The 14,889-nt window shown below is 43.7% G+C and overlaps 1 protein-coding gene across 1 annotated transcript in view; it reads right to left on the reverse strand.

Moving 5' to 3' along the window:
• Positions 1-14,889, reverse strand: part of IL23R (interleukin 23 receptor) — a 469,105-nt gene that overhangs the window by 380,171 nt on the left and 74,045 nt on the right. Inside the window, exon 4 of the mRNA XM_069232471.1 lies at positions 3,587-3,865. Within this exon, the coding sequence (XP_069088572.1) occupies positions 3,587-3,865 (279 nt within the window). The remainder of the gene's footprint in view (positions 1-3,586; positions 3,866-14,889) is intronic.

The following is a 14,889-nucleotide window of genomic DNA, read 5'->3' on the forward strand; positions in this document are numbered from 1 at the left end:
CACATTGATCTGTCAATAAATTCCACCATGTATTTTTTAGAGTTTAAATAATGTTACTTACTATATCAAATCAGTCATATCCAGTTTTTCTAAACTGGTATATTAAGTACGACACATAAAAATAGACAAATAGAGACTATTTTGTTCCTTGTAGACTAGGAATTAGGGATAAATCATATCCATCATGCACACCCTGAATGGTAACTTTTGAAACAAACAACACATTTATCTCTCTATATTTGTGCAAGGCATTACTAAGTGTGCCCGTTAGCAGCATTTCAATGAATTGAAAGATAAAAACCCCTTCTCTGATGACAGTGGTGTGATTAAAACTATACCCACATCCTGAGAGAAGAGATTATGCGCAGACGTTGTAACTGTTTCGCTGAACACGTCTTTCACCAACGAACTAACGTTTTATTTTAATGACTTACTAGTCAACGGGCCGACTGAATCGTACGTGGTGACTTTTCTTGATGTGATTCCCCTCAGTAAGGAATGCTTGTTTTTTCTCCGTCCTGATCAACTGAGTCATGGAAAACATTGGGGCCACTAGAACTTTTTCTGGTTTCAATTCAAAATGAAGATATTATGAAATATACATTGTTTGTATAATCTATTGAGGTTTACCCGCCATTCTTTTAAAACTGAGTTGAGTTCAAAAACTGCATGGAGCGACTCAGCCTTCTACCATTTATAGGATGAACTGAGTACAGATGAGGCACCCATTTTGAGTTGACTCTGAGATAAGGAGTAACACCACAGACCACAGACCTCCCTGGGGACTGTGGCTGCTGAAAATAGCCCATGTTTTTGGGGGATGGGCTATTCCTGAAATGAGGGGGGGGGGGGTGTCAGACGTGGAATTACCAACTCCCCCAAAATGCCTCATTTCGCATTGTAAGGCTTCAACTTCGAATCCTCGATAAATTTGCACCCGTGTGATTAACGGCGCAGCCGGGTGTGTAGAATAATGATCCCCGACCTACGGGGCATTCATAATGAGGCCCTGCATTAGGCAATAGTAACACCTGTCATTGACAGTGCTTAGAAATGGTGGACGTTTAAATGTCAAGCACTGTAAAAAGCTTATTATTCATTGATTTGTTGATTAAACTTCAGAACAGTAACTCATTCCTTTAATAACGTTTGACAAAACAGTGGGCTGCAGCATTTTCAGCTTGTGTTTCTGTTTTATTGCACAAGTCCTGCTGTGAGTTCCTGTAAAGATTTAAGAGCGCCAAGATGATGGTCATGTTTTGTTGTGTATTTCATCATGCCTTCGTGTGATTTGGATAGCTTGCAAAATAAATAATATTGTTAGAAAAATTAAAGAACCTACTCATTAATTCCTTTCTATGATTGGTAAAATGAGCATCCTGATGCACTGAAAAAGATAGTGCTTTCAATTACATACAACAAAGGGAAAAGGTGGGAGTTGTATCCCCTCACAAACAGGAAACATCTGACGAGTAAAATATGCTTTAAATCACTCAGCCAGCTTGAAGGTTTATCACCAATATTTTGTGAACAAATATTGTTTTCAGATTCATATCTATCAGCTCTATGCTCTTATGTAAAATGGTACAAGAAGTTGTTCCTCTCTTGTTGCAACTGAAAACTAAACCCTTAAACTTGTGGCTTATGTTTTTAGCATTTTTCTTAAGTAGAGGTGCTCTTGCTCAGGTGCAATGTTTACAACTTTTCCGCTCTAGTAAACCTTAAAATACTTAAAATTATATCGCACACATATAATTCATTACAGCAGGCTGCTCTTTGCACGGAAATATGTTCCGTTTTAAAAAAAAGACTTTGATGGACATTTATCCTTGAAAAATGATAAGCAACACACCAAGGGCCTGAGTTAAAAAAAAGTGGTGCTTCACCCAGTGCAGCACCACTTTCCTTATGCCCCTTAGTACCCCCTTAATGCCACCATGTGTGCGCCGTATCTAAGATAGGGTGCACCATGGTGGTAGTTAGGGTAGTGCAGAGCCTTGGAGGAATAACATCAAAAATGTTGACGCTAATCCTGCAAAGTCCAGTGAGGCCCATTGCCACTTTGCAAATTTGGCGTGGCGATTTTGACTTCTTTGGGCCACATTAACGTGAAAAAAGTGACGCTAATGTGGCGCAAGGAGGAGGTAGGGCTCTTAAATCTGCCCCAGAGCTTTTATAAATGGCGATAATTTCATTGTCATAATGTACATAAAGTGCAAAGCAAACACAAAATGGCATTAAAGCACTTAGGCCACAGGAATGGGTGAAACAGAGAAAAGCAATTTTGCTAATTTTTGTAATTTGAAATAAATAGCTGTATCCAAGGTTACCTCATAGGATGTAGAAAGTAGGCCCATCTTTCCATTTTCCACATATTTGGGAGTCTGACCAAAGATTTACTAATGAACAATACTGAAGGCTTTGAAGTGAATGCGGCCTCCAGAGCTCTGGTGATATATGTTCTTAGGTAACAACACCTGTCGCTGCTCATGCACATGAAATGTGCAGCGCCGGCAGTTTCTCGCTATTTCTCTTACGGCAGCCGACCATACATGCATTTGATTATACAGTCTCGGGCCAATAATGCCTCAATGTTTTTCTGTTACACTAATGAACGCCAGAAATAAAAACCATTCGAAAATACCACTTTTATCACTTTAACTACTCATCTATGAACATTGTGGAGCCGAAAAAACTATAACTGTCAATGTCTCAACTTTGCTCATTGTGTTAACAAGCACATCCCTGCCATATACGTTGTTCTATAAATGTTGGTTCGCAATCATTTTAGACAGAAGAGCAATCAACAGGAATTTCTTTTCTAAAACACTCAAACCTAGCTACCCGGAACACACCCAAGTGTGAATAGCTGAGAAAGTGGATCTAATAGCACGGGAAACTCATTGCAGATTAACTATTAACACATGCGCATCTGATGCATAATTGTGAAATTGAAGCAATCCCAAGGATAACAACAGTTGTGACATAGGCATGAATCTTGACCAACCCCAAAAAGATGAGACACCCTAGAAGATGATTGAGCCATGGAAGCCCTAGATGTGCAGTTGCTCCAAATTGAGTTGGGCCATTTACCCAGATGGAGAAAAAACATATTCAAGAATAAGAGCATTTAAACAGTGCTGGAATTCAGTAAGACCAGAATTATGATTGTTCACTATTAAAACATAGGACTGATAATTATCTGACAGCATGGGATACTTGAGCTATTTAAGATTTGAACATTGGAATATTGAGAGCTCCATTGAAAACAATGAAGTGGCTCAGGGTTAAAAATAGCTGGAATGAGCCCGGAGCTCCAACATTCCAATGTTTGCCTTTTTGATTCTCCATTTATAATTTAGAACGTTCATGCTGTAAAAGTCTTGTAGCCCTTCTGCCTTGGCTATATCTCTTGCTATAGTCCCTCTCTCTCGTTATAGGTCCTCATCTGCGTCTGGGGCCTATACTGAGGTGCAGTGCAGGACCTTTAACATATGGAATAGCCCTCGGCAGTGGGCAATACAGATATATATTGAAATGAAAACTGTTAAAACATACAGGGCTTCCTTCTGAAGTGGATACTTACAGCCAGGTGAGATACTGTTGCCACATACTAGTCTTTCGATCAGTTCTCCTGCACACTTGATTAAACAGATGACATCGTATGGCTCTCGCACATCATTAAGCTGGATGTGTACCCTTGACTGGTATTCCTTATCTAACTGGACTTCTTGATCATTCAGATACAAATGTAATGTTCCCTGCTGACAGGCGACCATTGATGTACAAGTAATGGAAATATTGGAGCCCATCAGGAAGACGGAGGAAGGTTCTATCCTGACATGCCCTTGGCACTGCAGAACACCTGCGGAGAGAGAGAGAGAGAGAGAGAACATACATGTAACATTGCTCGATGCCAAATACCTAGAGCATATTTGGACTCCTGCTGCAATTCCAGGCAAATCAATGTATTCTCTGTACTTGAGAATGTAAACATGTTCTATGTAATAGAAATGGGAGTAATGTAGATATGTGAGAAAAACTATACATTGTGGTGTGTAGTAACGTTTCAATTCAATGTTCCTTACTCACTGTAGCCTGGTCTCCATATAATTTGGGCTCAGCTGAGTCATGTACTCCATACTGTTCCCCATTTAAGGACCCATGTTCAAGGTGCTCGGGTTATAATTAAAGGCTTCCTTGCAGCACTCATGAAGTCTGCATACAGGAAATTAAAAAAATAAAATGAAAAACAAATATATAAAATTAAATAGTGGGCTCCATCCCATTGCTCCTCAGACTTTATCTTTGTTTAAGGGTGGAGGGACATTGAACAGGGTATCAAGTTACTTGAGTATATTTTTTAAAAGTTACAAATAATAACTGTTGGACCAGAAATCATTTGAGTGGTCACTGCCCAGACTTTATGCCCTTAGGACCTTTTGTTGCTGAACTCGTTTTTGTTGGCTTTAGAACTCTGCACACTGTTTCACTGCTCATGAGTGCTAAAGTGCTGATGTACTCTCCCTTAAACATTATGCAATTGGTGAATTCCTGTTTGGCACATTTAATTTACTGGTACGTCCCTGTTAGATGGAACTACGGTACTTAGGGCCTGTAAATGAAATGCTACTAGTGGACTGCAGCAATCATTGTGCCACCTAATACTGTAGCTCTAAACTTATGTCTCAGGTTTTCATTCCCACAGCCTGCAGTGTTGTTTTAAACTCCCATGTCGACTTGGCAGGAAAAATCCCAGCCACTCCTTAAACCAGTGCTTAATTTGTGCTTGTTGTTTCCGGTGCTGAGCACCGGCACTTATTTGTGAGGGCCGGGGCTTATTCTTATGCCTCAAGCATTTGCTGCGAGCAAAAGACACATATGGGAAAGACGGAAGACGGAAAAACAAAAAAGCGTCATAAAGGGAGAAAGTAGAAAGTTGCAGGATGAGCTGAAGGGGCAGGGGTGGCCATAAATGGATTTAAGAGGCCCAAGATGGCTTCAGGATTAAGCTGCCTCAGTTTTCAGTGCTTGCAGATTTAATTACAACAGCCTCGTGTTTAAGAGAAGAGCTTTGAGCACCGGCACCTCTTTATTTACAAATTAAGCACTGCCTTAAACCTTCCCTTTCATTACATGTAAGTGCAAAGGCACTGAATAAAAATGAAATTTAAAATGCTACTATTAATACGAGAGAATGAAGCTAAGCCTAACTGCAGTTGCTTTTTAGTTATGAACGAGTTGAACTCTGCCAAAACCTATGCTCCCTGACTTGCAAACCTGCTGGCCTTAATGCAGTCCTTTAATAAATGTTGCATGTATAACCTCTTCATGACTCATACGTGTTTCAAAACTTACTCCTCCGTAAGCAATGGAAGCAGTATTAATTCTATCTGTTTGCTTGTTACCTGCTTTGGAGCGTACTGACGTTTTGCATCTCGTATGAATGGCACAATAGTGTGAATTGATGGAAAGGAAGTCGAAATTACATTCATGTATGTGTTTTATTCTTACAGAAGAAAATAAAATGTGGATGCGAAACTGGAGTCATGCATCCATCAACCTCTGAGAACTCAATAATCCATTGTTTTGAAACTTTCAACATGCAAAGAAGAAAAATGTGTTACAAAAAAATGTATAAAATGATGTCTCAGGTGGTGCGGTATGTTGTTCCTAATGCAGTGTAGGATAGATAAGTTGTGCTTCTTAGGTTCCTAACATTTGAGCAAGTTATATTGAAAAAGGAAGGTGTGTGTCAGATTTCCTGATGCGGCACAGACGATGCATCGTTTCTTCCCACGCTGCAAGGGCTTTGCGTTGATTTCTGGCGCACAGTCTTGGATCCTCACTGTGATGCCAGGTCTTTGATGCCCAGGGACGATGCGTGGAAATCCTGGGTGTGGGGGATGAAGTCACAGGCGCTATGTCGATCCGGTGGGCGATGCGTCGGAGTTTCTGTCACAGGGCAGGCGCTGTGTTGATTCTTCGCTCATGAATCGGGCTGCGTCGTTCCGGCTCTGCTGTGTGTCGATCCGGTAAGGCTGTGCATCGCAGTTCTGGTCGCAATGCAGGCCCGCGTCGATCTCCACTCAGGGAGCCGGGCTGCGTCGTTCCAGTTTGGCGATGCGGTGATATTCTCGCCGGTTAGCAGGCTGTGCATCATTTCCGGCAGGCTGTGCATCCATTTTCGCTTCACAAGGAGTTTCCTTGAAGAGAAGAAGTCTTTTTGGACCTGAGACTTCAGAAACAGGAAGCAAGCTCAATCCACGCCCTCGGAGAGCACTTCTCAGCAAAGTCAGAGGCCAACAAGGCAGCAGGGCAACAGCAAGACAGCAGTCCTTCACAGCAAAGCAGTCCAGGTAAGTCCTTTGGGCAGCCTGGCAGCTCCTCTTGACAGGTTGCAGGATCTGGTCCAGAAGTGCCTAAACTGGTCGGGTCAGGGACCCTGTTTATATACCCAAAATGCCTTCGAAGTGAGAGAGACTTCAAAGAGTGGTCTTGAAGTCTGCCAGAGTTCCAGTAGGGGGTTTGGCAGTCCATTGTGTGAGGGCAGGCCACTAGCCTTTGAAATGTGTCAGGCCCCTCCACCCTTCCAGCCCTGGAAGACCCATTCAGTATGCAGATAAGTGCAGGTGTGACTGAGTATCCTGTGTTTGTGGTTGTCTGGGTGAAATGCACAAGGGAGCTGTGAACCAGCCCAACCCAGATGTGGAATGGAGACAGACTGTAAGGCACAGATGGAGTTTAAGTGCAGAGAAATGCTCATTTTCTAAAAGTGAAATTTCTAAAATAATGATATAAAATCCAACCTCACTAATAAGTTGGATTTTCTATTACCATTCTGGCCATACTAAACATGACCTGTTTACTCCTTTCTGAGCAGAATCTACCACTCAACAGTATATGAGTATATGAGGGTAGCCCTAATGATAGCCTATAGAAGGAGCAGGCCCCACAGTTTTTAGGAGTTTTCCACTACCAGGACATATAAAACACATAGGTATATGTCCTGCCTCTTACCTTCATCGTACCCTGCCCTATGGGCCACCTAGGGCCTACCTTAGGGGCGACTTATATGTAGAAAAAGGGGAGTTTAAGCTTGGCAAGTACTTTTAAATGCCAAGTCGAAGTGGCAGTGAAACTGCAAACACAGGCCTTGCAATAACAGGCCTGAGACATGGTTAAGGGGCTACTTATGTGGATGCACAACCAGTACTGCAGGCCCACTAGTAGCATTCAATCTACAGGCCCTGGGCACATGTAGTGCACTTTACTAGGGACTTACAAGTATATCAAATATGCTAATTGGGTATGAACTAATGTTACCATGTTAGAGAGAGAGCATATGCACTTTAGCACTGATTAGCAGTGGTAAAGTGCACAGAGTCCTAAAACCAGCAAAAACAGTGTCAGAAAAGTGAAGGGAGGCAGGCAAAAAGTTGGAGAATGACCACCCTAAGGCTGTCAGGTCTAACACCCACCAAGAGACTGTTAGCGCGTCAGACCTTAATAAGTAAACTTACAAGGGGATGCGAATAGGACGATGAACCTTTTGACTCGCAATTAAGATGTTCTTACCACAGCTCCAGTACATAATCAATAATCAATACACGATAATCAACAATCATTAGTGATCAATAAAATCAGTAATCAATGGAGTCAGTAACTGTCACGCACCATGACCTTTCAGTCGTGAATAACCACACCTTTAATAAAAGTTTAGTACGTTTATTTCCCTTATATTAACAATATTAAGGTCATGTAGATTAATCTCAAAATCAAATGAAACACATATAAAAACAATACTGGTTGTCCAAAGTGGAGGAAGAAACACAATCTAATCAAAGCTTAAACCACAACACATTGTAGAGCTAGGGTGCAAATCAATATCAGAGTCAGTTGTGACAATGTTATAACGTACATGGAATTCGGCAAGGTAATTCACCAATCATTAATCCCTGTAATCATCAATCATTTATGAGGGCACTTAACTAAAATCAGATTAGCATCAGCATGTTGGGCTTCATGCAAAACAATTTTGAGACACAAATTCAGAAAAACATCTAACTATGGGTCTGTAAAAACAGCCCAGTTGGTACCTAGAAAGAAAAGGCAGAAAATGCATAACAGTCATGTTTCATCAAATCTACCTGTCCTCAGTATGGGTTAGCAAAGCAGAACCAGTCTTTGTCCTCAGGCCATCAATCAATCAGCAAAGCATCAGGCTCTCAGTCAGAGAGTATGTGTTACGACTCTGTCGTCCCATCTCTAAGGGGCGCTGTAAGGGGACTGTCAGAAGCCTGGGAATCACCTTAAACACTTATCTAGAGTCCCTTGCTGACTCCTGTTTGTTTCTCTTTTCTCCATGGTACACTTCTGTAGTACTACATTTGTTTCTTGGGACTGCAAATCCCATAATGCACAACCTGGTAGTCAGGAAAACCTGGATTCTGTTTCCCATTCTTTTCTATGGGAGAAGTCCAGTTGCTCCTTTTCACCGGATCCTCTCCTCCAGGACTTAAAAGTATCTGAAACTACACACACCGGAGACCTCTCCTGTGCAGCCCAGCTTGGAACTGCTTATAAGCAGCAATTTCCTCAAGATCCCCGTTGTGCATTGGAGTTCGATTCCTTTGTGTTACAGACCCCTATTCGGATGGTGTTCCAGTTTTGTTCCTGTTCTGTTCCAGCTTGATCCTGTTTCCTGTTTCTCTGCCCTGCTCCTGATTGTTCCAGCCAGAGTCTGCTCCTTACCTCTTAGCCTTGTACCTGTGTGTTTCTTCCAGAGCCTGCTCCCTGTTTCTCTGTCCTGCTCCTGCCTTGTTTCAGCCTGATCCTGCTCTCTGTTTCCTAGCCCTGTTTACTGCTTATACCTACTCCCTGTATTCCAGCCCTGTCCTTGCCTGTTCCAGCCAGAGCCTGCTCTCTGTTTCCCAGACCTGTCTCTGCTTGTTCCAGCCAGAAGTTTGCGCCCTGTTTTCCAGTCTTAGTCCTGCCTTTTCTTCAGCCTGAGCCTGTTCCCAGTTCTTGCCTCTGCCTCTTAGTTTGTTCTCTACTGTTTCTTCTTGGTTATTTGTGTCTGGTAAGTGTTCTATCAGTCTTCACCAGTGTATAAGTGTCCTCCTTTGTACTGGGGTTGGCTCCTGGTTTCCAGGAGGCAATTCCAGCCCCCATCCTTGTCTAGTAATATACGTTGTCTTTCGTGCCTAACAGTGACAGTGTGCTATTGCTGTTTTCTCAGGAATCGGCACTGGGGTTCCAGTTGGACCCACAAGAGCGTGTCTTGTGTAAGTAAGTACTATCCTTGTTTGTGCTCCAGGGTCCAGAGACAGAATCACTTCTGCTGCCTCCTTTCTATGGGGCTAGCAGGGTGACTATCTGTAAGAGCAAACTGCACAGAGGCATTGACATTCCCTGTCCCTGTGGGAGTTTCTGCACATTACTCTGTGTACAACCTCAGCATGTTTGTCCCTTAGTAATTTGTTTCCTGTTTGTTCACACAAGGGTTGCTCTGCTTTTACTTTCCTGTGCCTGTCCATAGATGTCCTTTCTGTGTATGCCTTTAGCTGCTCTTCTGCCCCAGTATACTACCTCTTTAGGATATTTGGTGACCTCAAGGGGTGTCCCAACCAGAGTCCTGATCAGACTCGCCCGAAACCGTGACAGTATGAGCCCAATGACAGAATGAATCTTGAATCTCTCAAAATCAGGTCTCTTGAGATCTCAAATCGTAATAGGTCTGAAGTCTTTCCCCCTGCAGTGTTGTTATCAAAGTCACCTAAATTATCTGCTAATTCACTATTGGTCAGTTAATCATACGTTTATACTTTGTCCAATAATATTTCTACACCAAATCTATGAATTCTAATATTTCACTCTTCACATGAAGGTGAATGGTCCACTTTAAGATGTTCTCATCATCCGGCTCATCAGGTAACAATATTGTTGCATCTTCAGCTCCATTCAGTGTCTTCATTGATCTCGTCCTGGGAAAGTACATCTCACACACATTACACATAAGTGTTACACTAGCGGTAACATCATCTCCTTGCAGTCAGTTCTTACAAAAAGCTTCTGTTAACCCCTTAGCTGCTGGGCCTTTTCCCCCCCAGTGCTGAGCCCTTTTTTGGCTATTTGGGGTAGTTCGCGCTCAGGGCTTCATAACTTTTTGTCCACATAAGCTAACCACGCCAAATTTGCGTCCTTTTTTTCCAACATCCTAGGGATTCTAATGGTACCCAGAGTTTGTGGTTTACCCTGGAGGAGACCAAGAAAATAGCCAAAATACAGTGAAAATTTAGTTTTTTCCAAAAAAATGGGAAAAAAGGGCCGCCGAAGAAGGCTTGTGGTTTTTTCCCTGAAAATGCCATCAACAAAGGGTTTCTGGTGCTGAAATCACTATCTTCCCACCTTTCAGGAACGGGCAGACTTGAATCAGAAAACCACATTTTCCAACACAAATTTGGCATTTTACTGGGACATACCCCATTTTTACTATTTTTGGTGCTTTCAACCTCCTTCCAGTTAGTGACAGGAATGGGTGTGAAACCAATGCTGGATCCCGGAAAGCTAAACATTTCTGAAAACTAGACAAAATTCTGAATTCAGCAAGGGGTCATTTGTGTAGATCCTACAAGGTTTTCCTACAGAAAATAACAGCTGAAATAAAAAAATATTGAAATTGAGCTGAAAACAACAGCCATTTTTCTTTATGTTTTACTCTGTAACTTTTTCCTGCGATGTCAGATTTCTGAAAGCAATATACCGTTTTGTCTGCTGGACTCTTTTGGTTGCGGGATATAAAGGGCTTATAGGTTCATCAAGAACCCTAGGTACCCAGAGCCAATAAATGAGGTGCACCCTGCAGTTGGTTTTCATTCTATACTGGGTATACAGCAATTCATTTGCTGAAATATGAGGAGTGAAAAAGAGGTATCAAGAAAACCTTTGCATTTCCAAAATGGGATCAAGATAAGGTTTTGAGGAGCAGTGGTTATTTGCACATCTTTGAATTCCGAGGTGCCCATACTAGCATGTGAATTGCAGGGCATTTCTGAAATAGACGTCTTTTTTACACACTCTCTTATATTTGGAAGGAAAAAATGTAGAGAAAGATAAGGGGCAATAACACTTGTTTTGCTATTCTATGTTCCCCCAAGTCTCCCGATAAAAATGATACCTCACTTGTGTGGGTAGGCCTAGCGCCCGCGACAGGAAATGCCCCAAAACACAACGTGGACACATCCCATTTTTTCACAAAATACAGAGCTGTTTTTTTGCAAAGTGCCTACCTGTAGATTATGGCCTCTAGCTCAGCCGGCACATAGGGAAACCTACCAAACCTGTACATTTTTGAAAACTAGAGACCTAGGGGAATCCAGGATGGGGTGACTCGCGGGGCTCTGACCAGGTTCTGTTACCCAGAATCCTTTGCAAACCTCAAAAAGTGGCTAAAAAAACAAGTTTTCCTCACATTTCGGTGACAGAAAGTTCTGGAATCTGAGAGGAGCCTCAAATTTCCTTCCACCCAGCGTCCCCCCAAGTCTCCCGATAAAAATGATACCTCACTTGTGTGGGTAGGCATAGCGCCCGCGACAGGAAATGCCCCAAAACACAACGTGGACACATCACAGAAAACAGAGCTGTTTTTTGCAAAGTGCCTACCTGTAGATTTTGGCCTCTAGCTCAGCCGGCACCTAGGGAAACCTACCAAACCTGTACATTTTTAAAAACTAGAGACCTAGGGGAATCCAAGATGGGGTGACTCGCGGGGCTCTGACCAGGTTCTGTTACCCAGAATCCTTTGCAAACCTCAAAAAGTGGCTAACAAAACAAGTTTTCCTCACATTTCGGTGACAGAAAGTTCTGGAATCGGAGAGGAGTCTCAAATTTCCTTCCACCCAGCGTCCCCCCAAGTCTCCCGATAAAAATGATACCTCACTTGTGTGGGTAGGCCTAGCGCCCGCGACAGGAAATGCCCCAAAACACAACGTGGACACATCACAGAAAACAGAGCTGTTTTTTGCAAAGTGCCTACCTGTAGATTTTGGCCTCTAGCTCAGCCGGCACCTAGGGAAACCTACCAAACCTGTACATTTTTGAAAACTAGAGACCTAGGGGAATCCAAGATGGGGTGACTCGCGGGGCTCTGACCAGGTTCTGTTACCCAGAATCCTTTGCAAACCTCAAAAAGTGGCTAAAAAAACAAGTTTTCCTCACATTTCGGTGACAGAAAGTTCTGGAATCGGAGAGGAGCCTCAAATTTCCTTCCACCCAGCGTCCCCCCAAGTCTCCCGATAAAAATGATACCTCACTTGTGTGGGTAGGCCTAGCGCCCGCGACAGGAAATGCCCCAAAACACAACGTGGACACATCACAGAAAACAGAGCTGTTTTTTGCAAAGTGCCTACCTGTAGATTTTGGCCTCTAGCTCAGCCGGCACCTAGGGAAACCTACCAAACCTGTACATTTTTGAAAACTAGAGACCTAGGGGAATCCAAGATGGGGTGACTCGCGGGGCTCTGACCAGGTTCTGTTACCCAGAATCCTTTGCAAACCTCAAAAAGTGGCTAAAAAAACAAGTTTTCCTCACATTTCGGTGACAGAAAGTTCTGGAATCGGAGAGGAGCCTCAAATTTCCTTCCACCCAGCGTCCCCCCAAGTCTCCCGATAAAAATGATACCTCACTTGTGTGGGTAGGCCTAGCGCCCGCGACAGGAAATGCCCCAAAACACAACGTGGACACATCACAGAAAACAGAGCTGTTTTTTGCAAAGTGCCTACCTGTAGATTTTGGCCTCTAGCTCAGCCGGCACCTAGGGAAACCTACCAAACCTGTACATTTTTGAAAACTAGAGACCTAGGGGAATCCAAGGAGGGGTGACTTGCGGGGCTCGGACCAGGTTCTGTTACCCAGAATCCTTTGCAAACCTCAAAAAGTGGCTAAAAAAACAAGTTTTCCTCACATTTATGTGACAGAAAGTTCTGGAATCTGAGAGGAGCCACAAATTTCCTTCCACCCAGCGTTCCCCCAAGCCTCCCGATAAAAATGATACCTCACTTGTGTGGTTAGGCCTGGTGCCTGCGACAGGAATAGATCACACAACGGTCAATGTTGGTCCTTACGTGAGGCAGCTGTTGACCCTGCGGTGATCCATTCCTGACACAGACACTAGGTGTAGGCACTCAAGTGGGGTAGTGTTTTTATCAGGACAGGTGAGGAGTCACTGGGTGGTAGGAATATTGTGGATCCCAGCATATTCCTGTAGTTTGTGTGACAGAAATGCGAGAAAAATTGAGTTTTTTTTCAACATTTCAGCTTTGCAGGGTATTCTGGGTAAGAAAACTTTGGGGAAGCCACACAAGTCACACCTCTGTGGACTCCCCCGAATGTCTAGTTTCCAGAAATGTTTGGGTTTAGTGTGTTTCTCTATATGGCCGCCGAATCCAGGACCAAAAACACAGGTGCCTGCCTTACAAAACCAGTTTGTTTTGCCATGGATAATTTTGATGTCTCCACAATATGATTTGGGTGGTGGAATTTGGGGCTGAACTAAATTGGGGAGCTCCCAAGAGAGCACTCTCTCTCTGCTTGCCGCCGCATTCACCTGCTCTCTGGGTTGGCCTAACCCACTATTACCCAGTTGCACAAACAGCTTGCGAAGGGACAGCAGGACTGTCCTCATCACCTCCCTCATAATGTACTGGAAGAGGAGTTATCGAATGGGACTCCTCTGACTGAAAAATCACTCCCAGAGTCTGCGCCATTGTCCTATCCCTCAGATGCTGTCTCAGTATCTGATGTCTCAGTCTCTGATCCTATGTCAGAGCGGTCCTCTATAACCCGAGTGTAGGCAGCAGTCATCCATCAAGATGCCATCTCTGCTATTGGCTAAACTGTTGCTCTAAAACACTAGCCTACGTAGACAGTCACAAAATCGATGGTGTGTGAGATACGTGCAACAGTAGAGGCCACCTTACCTGCGCTTCTTCCCTCAATCAGCACGTACTTTCAAGACACTCAAAAAACACCTTGTCACATACCATTCGTCACAGTCTTTAGCACCTCCTGCGCCCAGTCCAACAATCATTATTGGTGCTCCCACTCCCTCCTCCTCGGATTCCCTCATTACCACCCAGCAAAAGTGCCCTTCATCTCTCCATAGACTTTGCTAATGTACTCAGCTATTTACATAAAATACAGATTTGCTCTTTGCAGTAGGCATATAAACCTTCTACGCTTCTTTATGGCACTAAAACTGCCACTAGACAAGTCGAACCCTTTTCCCCCCAGGGAAACCACACACATATTGACAAAAGTGATATATATATGACAGCCAATCACCTGAAACTCAACTCAAGCAAAACCGAAATAATCCTCTTTGGCCCACACAAAAACACCTGGGACCCCTCATGGTGGCCCACCACGCTAGGCCCTGCACCCACCCCTGCCAACCACGCACGCAACCTCAGCATCATCCTAGACTCCTCCCTCTCGATGACCCAACAAATCAACGCTCTCACCTCCTCATGCTTCAACACACTCCGTATACTGAAAAACATTCAAATGGATCCCCACAGAGACCAGAAAAACGGTCACTCACGCACACATCAGCAGCAGGCTTGATTACGGAAACGCCCTCTACGCCGGCACCACTCTAAAACTCAAGCGCAAACTACACGCATCTAGAACTCAGCAGCACGACTCATCCTCGACCTCCGCCGACACGAACACATCTCTCCACACCTCAAATCCCTCCACTGGCTCCCCATTGACAAAAGGATCACCTTCAAGATCCTCATCCTCGCACACAAATCACTCCACAACACAGGCCCTGCCTACCTCAACGAGAGTCACCTTCCACACCCCCACACGAAACGTCCGCTCAG

This window comes from Pleurodeles waltl, chromosome 4_2, assembly GCF_031143425.1.
Source record: "Pleurodeles waltl isolate 20211129_DDA chromosome 4_2, aPleWal1.hap1.20221129, whole genome shotgun sequence".
Lineage (NCBI taxonomy): Eukaryota > Metazoa > Chordata > Amphibia > Caudata > Salamandridae > Pleurodeles > Pleurodeles waltl.